The following is an 11,424-nucleotide window of genomic DNA, read 5'->3' as shown; positions in this document are numbered from 1 at the left end:
GATTCCACACGATAATCCTGCTGCTCGTATCTTTCGTACCAAGCCATTTTACTGAACAGATAAAGTATGAAATACAAATGCAAAATAACTGATTAAAAGATCATGCTCAATGTGAAACGACTGCAACGTATGAAATCAATTCATTTTAACAAGGTCACGGCAGTGGTAATGTTAGGTGTTACTTACGTTAAAGGTCCGAAACCAGTAAGCGAAAGAGACACGTTCTGATGTGTGGCACGGAGTCTTAATATATATATATATAAACATGAAATTGAACTGGCCGCCTTCTTGTAACAGCAAATACACCAATAACGTTAGTACCTAGCCGGAACAGGTGTGTCCGACAAATCACCTTACACAGTAAGTAAGTTTCACCTTTGACCCCTATTGCCATGGGTCAGGTAGGAACGCATCGAAACCAATTTGCATTGCACACTTTGTGAAAAATTTGTGGATGTCGTTTGAAACTGTGCGTTTACGGTTCTGTACTCTACGTCTAAAGTTCACGTTCCTTTTTGCACCGTGAGTGAAACGTTACGTCAACTTTTCTTTTATTAGCACTGAAATAAAGTTGCCCATTGATGCGGTTGCACACCCAGGGCCCGGTGCCAGACAGTTATTCAAAGAACTTCTTAAGGTGATGAATTTCTGTTAACGTTAACGCTGTTACGGCTACCCTTATTCAGAGGATACCTAAGCCAGTATAGTTGGTCATTGTATTGAATACGGCGCAAACATGTTTGTATAGTATATAGTAACTTACTTAATACCAAATAAATTGAAGGTGCAATTATAAGAATAACGGGAGGGATCCAAAGTCCGGTAAGGGATCCAATCTCCGATAAGATTTTAAAATCATCTTTGCGGAGATGTGCGTATGTGTCTGCACACGATAAGTACTTGTTATGGACTAAACGTTGTTGTAAATAACTGAAAAGTCAGAGTATGTGTCCAAGTTGGTGAGCCCCAATAGATAAGGATTGAAAAAAATACACAAGTTTGACGCCTTCCGTGCATGCTGACGAGTGAACGTATCGAGAACATGGCCCGGGCTCGTAAATCATTCATCGTAAAATACGAAATGTGAAAGATACTACCACAGATAAGAAGGATGTCTATAAGACTTTCCAAAGAAGCACAGCTGTGCCGTGTCTTTGCCTTTATAGCGATAATCGGAGTTAAATTATGTCGCATGTTCACGGTCCTGTCACCTCCGCCATCTTTGCCAATCACCTATGAAGGAAGCTGAGCAATGCTCAACACGATGACGTTAGTCAACCCGTCAGTCGTGCACCATTCAAGAAAATCGTATAAACGTATAAATGTTTCCAAGGAGCTTTTATATCAGATATAAAAGCTCCTTGATGTTACATAACGTCAACCATAGCAATTTACAGGACTCTATATCAACTTGATATGTAAAAATGACGCTTAAACGCTAATACTTGTAAAATAAAATTGTATTTGACAAAAGAAGCAGAATTTGTGGGTGTTTTCGAATGGTTGCCTACTTATTTCCATGGCTTAAATTTTCCTTTCTTCAAAAGTTGAAACAAAGTTGAAAACTGCAACGTATCCACGAATCAGGTCGCTCTCGCGCGATCTCGTTTTTTCTCGCCTTCGGCGAGATTTAGTTTGACTGGTACACATTTGTTTCGGACAAAAAGAACGAGAATGGCAAAGCCGCAGGTCTCTCGCTTCGCTTGTTTGAAAATCGAGGATGATGAGGATGACACCGGAGAGGAAGTGACGCGGAGCACGTCCCAAAACAACAGGCAGGCCACAGGTGCTAAGAGCAAGAAAGGGAAGAAGAAAAAGAAGCAAGGCGACAGTACAGTCACAAACGAAGTATGGGTTTGTATACGCGTCACATAAATTTGCACTTGCACTGCTACACACACGCATATGGTCTGGTCAGCCTCGAATCTTTACAGACGATCTTCTTTAAAATGGAGGTGTCCAATTTATACCTAGGTACGTGCATGAAATACGTTATGACTGGCCAACTGAACGCATCTTTCGAATGCATGCACGTTTGTATATCAGGATTCGAAACCGCTATCCATCCACCCCCCTCCCCACGTGCACGCAGGACACTTGGTTGATAATATCCCTCTTTTCAGCCTCCTTGGTTATCTAGATTTAACGTTATAATGCATATGCAAGTATTAGTATGGGGGTTATCCCGAGTGTATTATTTGTGTCACTTGTGGCTCGACAAACACAAGAGATATTTGCATATAAATGACGGCAGGGGGGAGGGGTGTATTTGCCTCACAGTAAAATCATAGAATCATGCATAAATTAGTCTATGATCAGATCTGGTACAAGCTCCTTCCTTGGTTAGAGACACTCAACATCTACTAGTGGTAAAGGTACATTTAGAAATTTACTACAGTATACACATTGTTTTTGTTAATTGATCAATGCATATTCATTTGTTTTGATTGATATGATATGACAGGTTAAATGACTTTATTGTTTAGCATGACATTGTGGTATAATACATATGCATATGCATGGTTGTACTGTCAATTGCAAATTTTATTGGTGCTCCTTGTCTATGGTGCCACTCTATTCTCCAAGCAGATGTTTTGGGCTCATTCTCTTTTATTTACAAAGGTAACATGGTTACTTTCATTGCCACTTATCCAGAGAAATCCAAGACACTCATCACATTATTCATTTACAACTTTGCAAGTGTAATAAAATGTGATTAGTACATGAACCCAAAATGACATTCAAAAAGCCAAAACAAGGAATCTGATTGGACACTAGCTTGATAGCCAGACCCTACAAGTGTTTAATATAGACAATTCCTTCCAAAGTTGGTTGTAGATTTTCTGTTGCTAAGTAAAAAGAAAAAGAGATTTTTTAGAAAGAGAGGGGAAAAGGGCAGTTTGACCTGACCTGTATCTAATTCACTTTATTTAGAATCAGGCATCAGTATATAAAGAGTGCCCAATATGCATGGAAGTCCTGGATCGGGATGGGCGCCGTTTCTTCCCCTGCCCCTGTCGATACCAAGTTTGTGGATTTTGCTGGCACAGAATTCTGAATGAGGGTGATAGCAGGTGTCCGTCATGCCGTAGAGTGTATGCACGTTCCCCCCGCAAACCCGACCCTCAGGTATGGCTGGGTAAGATGAGTAATGTCACTCAATGTAACATGCCACAAATGTTAATCACTTTCTTGTGTTTCAAACAATTAACTATCATGCTTAAACCATAAAATAGACCTTTTTACAGATCCCATTGCTTCCTGGGAGATGCAAGGCACTGTGAGTGAGACACTTGTTACAAGCAATTACCGTTAAAAATGGATGGGACTGGACAAACCACACATGTGGTAAATGCTTGTTTGCCTGTGTTTAAGGCCATAGTGCCTAGTGCTTCCCAACATGCAATTGAGATCCATAAAAGGTCTAATGTATGGATAAGAAAGGTTGTCCTAAGTTCTGCTGTTGTGATTCATACTTAACTTAAAAAAGGAAGAACTTCCATTAGTTGTGTGTATAAGGAAAAAGGTTCAAACCATGGCTATTTGATATTCGCTAATGGAATATGTGATAACAGAGGATATTTGGCATTATGCATAGTAAAATCCAAATGGTACATAGTGAATTCTGACCCCAAATTTGAAATTTGAAAGTAAAAAGTGGATGGTAGGAAACAAGTTTTTTTTTTTTTAGAAAAATAGGAATTCTCTCACACAGTAAGTACTTGTCTTTTTTTTTTCATCCAGCCGTACCTGTGGTTCTCAATTAGGATGTATATACAACTTGTATATCTATTCAACCCAAATTTTATTTATCTGATACACTTTAGTGTAGTGGGTATGGAATGAAAAAGTGATTATCACTTTTAGTAGCCAAAATAGGTTTATATTTTATTCCTTTCATTTGACTAATTTGCTAATTTCCAGCTTCGCAACTTGGCTTTTGGACTAAAGAGTGGAGCCAAGCCCAAGCCAGCACCTGCAGCAGCTACAGCACCTGCACAGGTGCCACCACCAGTAGGAAGTGGAGACACAACAACCCATAGTCCGAATGTAACAGCTATACCCATTGGTGGTGGCACCCACGTGTCAAGTGCTAGTACAAGGAATGGGGAGACAGTTCACCAATGGGAAGAGTGGAAACAAAAAGATGCACAGGTTAAGTATTCCTTGTTTGATGACATGGTTGCACATGTGTGTGATTTGTGCATTGGCTGCATCTAACTTAGGTACTAGTATTTGGGGAACTGTTTTTGCTCCTGGAGTCTCAGTCTGTTTAGATTGTACATTGTTTACTACTTCCTCATTACCTTGGATGGATACATAAACCAAGAAGTCATGCTAGATGATTTATAATTTTGTGACCACCTCTATGTAAGAACCACATGGTCAATGTGAGGACTGTTTTATGTAATTCCTTGATGGATTTTCCCATTAATACAAGCATTAATGATTAAGAATCCTGCCTACAGTAACCACCTGTACACATAAACCTGGTTTTATTGGTCTCCTTTGGAATTTTTGGCTGTATTGTATAGGTTTTATTATCAAAAGCCAGTGTTTCCTTTGTTAACTAAATGTACTTTGACTGTAGTTTACAGACCATACCTTTGAAGATGACTTGCAGAAGGCCATTATGATGAGCAAGCTGGAATATGAGCAACAAAGATTGGTGAGTGAGCTCTAGAGAAGTTTTGGCAAACCTTTTCCGATCTGTATTGTTTTAATTATTTTGTCAATGAAAGTTTCGAGCCAGCATAGCACTGTAAAATGGGTCGGTTTTTTAAAAATATATACAATGTACTTCCTCTACTATACTTGTGTGCAATCATTACAAAAATAGAAGTACATGATACATGCATTTACTTCAGTTCATAGCACTTAACTCTTATGATACACATGGTCCAAAGTTTTTGGATCCCAGTCATGTCCTAAAAGCTGATGATCCCATCCACAGTTTTATGACGACCCAGCTTTAAAGGCAGCTTTAGAAGAGGACAAAGGTCCAAACCGGAAAGAGAGAAGGAAACATCTCCAAGGGAAGGACAAGCCCGTCACCATGTCCTTAGATCAGTTTCAGGCTGTGGCAGGTATGTTGAATGTGTTTGGATAACTGGTACATCAGTTGTGTTTGTTAAGTACAAGCTGAATAAGACTAGACTGATTGTAGGTTTGGTCAACTCAACCAGGGAAGGACCCCTACTCTTATTGTTAAGTGTGGTGGGTCCATGTATATGCAATTCTAATCTCACACATACTACATTCCTACTACAGATGCAGAAGAGGACTTGAAAACAGTAGTACCCCAGGTAAATATTTTCCTCTCATTTGCCAACAGCTTATTGCAACCAGCTTAGAACAAACAAAAGGTTCAAACTATGATGATGATGATATATATGTATGTGATATGGTTAGACACCCAGGTAATAAGATATGCAAGGTAATGGTCAAAGTCGATGTCTGTTTCAAAATCTATCCAGTTGCTTGAGTATACTATTTAAAGTTACATACTAAACATTTTTCACTGTACGTTCTTGAGCAGCCAATGAAAATTTCGTATTGTACACCTCGATAGACTAACCCTATTTAGTTAAGAGTAGTCACATTTTGTATGTATAACTGCATATCATACTTTTTCAGGTGTACCACTTAAAACCATTGCAGTTACCACTTTTTATGTCATTGTATTTATATTCCTTTGTCCAGAGGACAGAACCTGAGCTCAAAGAACATAAAAGCAAGAAAAAGAAATCCCCAGCAGCTGAACAAAACGGAACAAAGTTCTTTGACCAAGTAGAGCAGGATGCCAAGAAATTGCTCAACATTGAGAGAAGAAAGGAGGAACTTAGAACAGCTTCTAAAGCTAATGATGTAAGGCACTGTTCTTGATTAGCTAAGTGCATATGACCGCATCATTGTATAGCCCTTTCCCTTTGAAAGAAGGGAGAGAATGTTGTCCCCTGTCATATTTATAGAACTGTAGGTGTTTGTTTCTTATCTGTTGACAGCATACATAATACATTGTAATTGAAGGCATACTTAATTTCTGCTATTTTACTATGAACTGCTTTGTTGCTTCTCTGATTTATTTGTCACATATCTGTACAAGATGACATTTACATCTGTGTTGTAGCAGTGAAATGTAATGAGAAAGGAAAGCCATATGAAGTATGAGGTCCTGTCAAATGCATTAACACAGTATATCTTTGTTTTGTACCATTTCAGCATGTTAAAGGAGGAGCTGGCTTTAGAGTTGCTGAGATGCAGGCAGAACTTGAAGCAAAGGAGTTAGAGATGGCAGAACTCAAAGAAGAGATGGCAAAATTAAAGGCATGACACATAATTTTATTGCATTTTGTTTCTGTTTTTGTTTCTTTTTTTAAAGTCAAAACTGCCTGTATGTATTGTTGATATATGATAATAAGGGTAGTTTAAGGGTTTATGATGAAGGGTTTATTTGTTTTGTCTGTTGTTTTTTCAGAGTGACCACTCGCAGGTGAAGAAAAGGAATAAGCAGTTGCTGGTAATTCTGGCCCAGGGAGAAAGTGAGAAGAAGTTTGCAGCATTCAAATTTCAATGCAATATATGTAAATAGAGGGTCCCCGTAACTTTGAGTGTATGGTTAGAACAACCATTGTAACACAATAAAGGACAGAGCTTATGGTCAGAGTTTGCAGCAGCAAGTTAATGTCAAAATTTTCGAATTTACAGTGTGATGATCAGTGCGAAAGGATTCCTCATATTTGCTTTGGTGCATGACCAGAGGAGAGATTTAGTAAATAGGTCATGCATGTATTTTTGATGGCTGCATGAATTTTGATAGTTACAGATTAGCAATAGCAAATCTTTTATAATTACCCATGCCCCAGGTGACATCATTTTTGGATTTTGACACCTTCTGGTCAGCATCTTGTTTTGGTCTCCAGATATCCTTGTAGGTCAGACAGTTCCAAGGCTGCAGTACCATCATAGATTGCTAGTTGGTGCTCTAGTACTGCCAAGTACTTCATAACAACATGCAATGTTTGCTCTACAAATTCTGTCACCTACTTACAATTTGTCCTCAACAAAGATAAGCCTGTCCATACTTTCCAGCAAATTCTTATTTTTAGTCACTGTTAAAGAGTGGAAGATAGTTTGTTGTGTACTATTCATCTTTGTGTAAATGTACAGGTAACCACTGATACATTACACCTTTTATCGTCTGTGGTTTTGCAGTGAAAGACAAGGCCGAGGTGCTACAGCAGGTGGATGAGCTGGGTCAGATAAGGGATGAGCTAACACAGGAGGTGAGGATCTCTGAATATACATTCAATTTTCAGTTCCCTTCCCATACACACCTAGTAGCTTGGTTGCCTTCCTCTTTGGCTTTACTCTTCTCTTTTGGCCGCGTCTTTATCCAAAAAAGGATAAAAAGGCTGGTACCGAGGCTATACACATAGTGGGTGTGTCACATTGTATGCATCATACTGTAATTTTCTATTTTTTTTTCTGGGGACTTAATTCTTGTGTAGAAAGGGAAACAAGGTTTTTGCTGTATTTTAAGTTTGCTGTCAAAAAAAATTGGTAGTACAGTGCTTACACAATGGAATTGCAAAAACCACTGGAAATCTTTAAGTTTTACAGTGTGTTCCTTCTGAAAGGTACAAACTTCGTCAGTCTTAGAACATTCCATGCTTTCTGTTGGGGGATGGTGGTGCACCATTTTTTGTGGCAACAAAATGCCAGCAAAAGATGCTAGCATATAATTGTCGCACGCCAGAAGAAAATCTTTTAATCTTGCCTCTGTATCATAACTACCACCCAGGTTGCAGAACTTCATGCAGCACTAGAACAGGAGAGGTCTAAGGTCAGCTCGCTCAAAGCCGAACTCCTGAAATATCAGAAGCACGGAAAGTGAGAAGAGAATCTGCGGACAGAGAGAGATGTCAATCCCGTCTTCCAATGAGCTGGTCAATGTTGACTGCTGCTTAACCTGGTTCTGCCTTTTGTGGCAGAAATAAAGTTCTGGTTGTTATGTCCATTGAACTGTTACAATTTGTGAACATGGCCTTCCTGTCACCACCTTCACTTACATTAACATGATATTGAGCTATGGCCAGCCTTGTGTACTTTAGAGGGCTTGATACACACATTGTAAATCTTAACAGGTGCCTTTATTTTCGATCTATTGCATCTGTGTATGCTCTTCCATCTGTGTTTAGTTCAAGTAGGTCGTGCATACTCATTTACTGTTCTGAAACTTGTCACTGTTTTGAATCATTTGCCTCAAACTACATCTTCAATATTTGCCAATTGGCTCATCGGTCCACTCAAATAGAAAAATGATGCTCTGTAGTCTGGATGAGCATTCCAAGTTACAGATACAAAGAACTGACATTGTTGAAACAGATCACTAGGCTTACGTTGTCAGGTTCAGTTTCAACATTATGTGCACTATCATCTAAGTATCACAGATTTCACTGTGCTTCTATAACTACTGTTTCAGATGTATATTTCCAATGCAATACTAGTACTCAACCTGAACGTCTAAAGCAATACCATGCTAGTCTCCATTCTGTACTGCTTTTCTGTTCACATCAATTATTTAAAGTTATTTGTTTACAGCAATACAGTTGGAAGTTGAAGACAAAGCTGTGCGAGAACGATGATTGCTCTGAATCCAAGTTCCAGAAAGGCAAGATGGCAGATTACACAAGCTACAGTGTATGACCTTTTCACAGATCACTGTGCACTATTGGTAGCTCAGATGGGCAAAGAACATAGTGACCTGGTCACCATGCATGCACAGTGTCCTGTCTGGTCTATGTTGTCATGGTAGTTAATATTGTGTAGCCTCTCAGCTGCCCATGTTGCCCAGTGTCTCCCAGCATGCATTGAGAGAATAGAAATGTACATGGGGATCATGTAGTTGATATCCTGTCAAAGAATCTTTTACATGGCAAAACAGTACTGGAGTCCTCATATGCACTAGAAGTATGTTTCCACTGTGCAATGATATAAGAAAGCAATAGTAACTTTTTTTTCTCTCTGGAAAATCTTTTTCTTATTACATGAACTGCCATAACATGTACATTTCAAGCTGACAACTTCATGTGCATCTTTGATTGTACTACATTGACGTCGAATGGATTTTCAGAATACACCCCACAACATACACAATATTGTGAAACACACTCACTGTAAGATGGGGCTTGGGAGCTATTTGAACCTTTTTTTCGTCCATGTGCATGTAGCATAGTGTTGAGTTCAGGTAGAAGTACTAGAACGTTACCCAGTTCAAAGACTTGATTTACACAGGTACTTAGTCTGTTTTACCACATATGTTGTTTCTTGTTTACACTGATATTCTGTATGCGTGTTGTCCTATGTTGCAAGAGTTCCTGAGAGGAATAAATACACTGGACATGTTTCTTCCACTGAGTAATTTTGTCATGATAAACGTTAATGTTAGCAGTAAATTCTTACTTGCACAAAGTAGCATGGCCCAACAGACAAATCACAATTTCCCTTTCATCTCGAATTTATGACTTTCATGAGTTATGTCAAATATTTTTTGTCAAATCCTGGAAAATGCAAAATTTATTGTCAACAAAATAATAGTCACTGTGGGACCAATTTTCACATAACAATACCAGTCTTCTATCTGCAAGCATATCTTTAAAGAATGCTTGCAGATAGATGTTCAAAAAATAGGTGTGATGGATCCTTCAGCGTAATATAACCAGCTGCTGCCGCAACCGTGTGTCTGCGAAGCTGGTGTGTTATGCCGAAGGGCGGTTATACCGGCTGAATAGATAAAGTCTTATGTCAGGAAATAAGCTGGCATCTATGCAGTCACTTTATGCAGACATTACAAGTGACTGTGAGTAGTGGATCAAAAGTTGCAGAAATTCCTTGTCCCCCAAGATCACAATATCAGAGCATCGCATTGTTCATTCATGTAGTTTTAATGAAGAATCGACATCAGAACTCGATTTTGACATACAAACACATGACATGCAAGAAGAACATACCTACAGGCAAAACGAGTCGTCCTAAACCGTGCAGTATCAGAAAATACCTCCTGTTACCAAGGTCATCTAAGACATCGTCAATGCACAGCAGTGGGAAGAGAGCCCTATTGGCTGCGTACCCTGTCAGGTGTAGGACATCCAGAATGGTACACACTACCAGTACTACTCCCCAGATAGACATCATCACGTCTAGAAGGATCCAGATCATCAAGAGGGCGGCAATGTGTGCGATTGGAGCGTAGGCAAGACCAACGATTGGAATCATGTAGAACGACACTGGTTCGGGTGGGCGGCTGTCAGGATAGCAAACGGTATTGTACAAAGCACATGCGTATAGCACACCGACGTTCGCTAGTAACATTACAGGCTGCGAGTGGAGCCCCATGCAGTTGTAACACATGGCACCAAAGAGTAGGAAAAGCACGAGGGCGTTGTTATGCACGTATAGCACATAGAAGAGTCCGACGAAGTCAAAGTCTTCTTTCCTTTCCTTGGTAGTGTGGGCTACTAAGACGGCGATGTTGTCTTTGGGTGGAATCATTCTGAAGAGGATGTACATCAACAGGCAGCTGATGATGTTGGAGAGGAGACAGAAACGGTGGCGGTACAGCCATGACGATCTCTGGAAAGCAGCGTTACTAACATCATTTCTGTACTTTTCAGACATTACTCGTTGGGCATACGAGACGGCACTATTGATTGGTTCAACTTATTAAAAATCCTACTCACGATATCTCCTCACATATGAATGAATGACACATGTACGAACTCAAAATGTAAATCAAACATTTCCTGTGTGAAATTTTTCACAATGTCGACGGCAAAGCTGACAAAAACAAGATTTGTTGCCTACCTTGTACATCTCAAACCACAGTTGCCTGCTCCATCGAAAGTCATACGGCCGCTTACAGACGTCACATTTGCCGTACTCCCTGTATGGATTTCCAGCTAGCCTAGGGAAAGAAATTTTGAATTTGAATTTAGCATTTTATTGACAGCAAAATTCCAAAGCAAAATGTGTTGATCGAATTTTCTCTATTTCTAAATAGTTTTTTTTTTCATTCATGGGTGATTTTTTATACAATCGTTTTCTTTTCATGCACGCGTTGTATATATTTAAGTTAATTCTTATCATTTCAACATTTATGTTTAAGCCATAGATTATGTTAAAACGAACATAGATTTAACAACTTTAAAGACATTCGATAAAATTTTCTTATGTCAGCTACTTACAACAATCACCCACAGGTGTTTATGATACTACACGGAAATATTGAGAACTTACATTCATTAATGATTTAGTTCGAGTGATCCCTGAAACAATAACGCAAGTACTGTGGTCTGTTTGGTATCATGACATACAACATCAACTTGAAAACAGGTATAGATGACAGGTAATTTCAACTGCTTT

The 11,424-nt window shown here is 39.2% G+C and overlaps 2 protein-coding genes across 3 annotated transcripts; one reads left to right on the top strand and one right to left on the bottom strand.

Moving 5' to 3' along the window:
- The first annotated feature begins 1,606 nt into the window (after window positions 1–1,606).
- LOC118409469 (G kinase-anchoring protein 1-like) lies at window positions 1,607–9,407 on the top strand. 2 transcript variants are annotated; one of them, XM_035810510.1, is made up of 11 exons: window positions 1,607–1,848; window positions 2,935–3,129; window positions 3,925–4,155; window positions 4,592–4,669; window positions 4,955–5,087; window positions 5,272–5,306; window positions 5,704–5,868; window positions 6,223–6,327; window positions 6,479–6,542; window positions 7,216–7,286; window positions 7,805–9,407. In XM_035810510.1, exons 1-11 carry the CDS (start codon window positions 1,675–1,677, stop codon window positions 7,895–7,897), a joined length of 1,344 nt encoding a protein of 447 aa, XP_035666403.1. In that variant the 5' UTR covers window positions 1,607–1,674; the 3' UTR covers window positions 7,898–9,407. The 2 variants fall into 2 exon arrangements, with proteins under 2 accessions (XP_035666403.1, XP_035666404.1); XM_035810511.1 differs by lacking the exon at window positions 2,935–3,129 and having other exon boundaries at window positions 1,609–1,848.
- Window positions 8,564–11,354, bottom strand: LOC118409470. Its single transcript, XM_035810512.1, has 3 exons — window positions 11,299–11,354; window positions 10,867–10,966; window positions 8,564–10,635 (listed from the first exon to the last, which is right to left on the bottom strand). Coding segments are annotated over exons 1-3 (774 nt in total). The 5' UTR covers window positions 11,301–11,354; the 3' UTR covers window positions 8,564–9,963.
- Between the last annotated feature and the right edge of the window lie 70 nt (window positions 11,355–11,424).

This window comes from Branchiostoma floridae, chromosome 2 (genome assembly GCF_000003815.2).
Source record: "Branchiostoma floridae strain S238N-H82 chromosome 2, Bfl_VNyyK, whole genome shotgun sequence".
Classification (NCBI taxonomy): Eukaryota; Metazoa; Chordata; class Leptocardii; order Amphioxiformes; family Branchiostomatidae; genus Branchiostoma; species Branchiostoma floridae.
The sequence above is the reverse complement of the archived record's forward strand: the minus strand, read 5'-3'. Positions and strand labels throughout refer to the sequence as shown.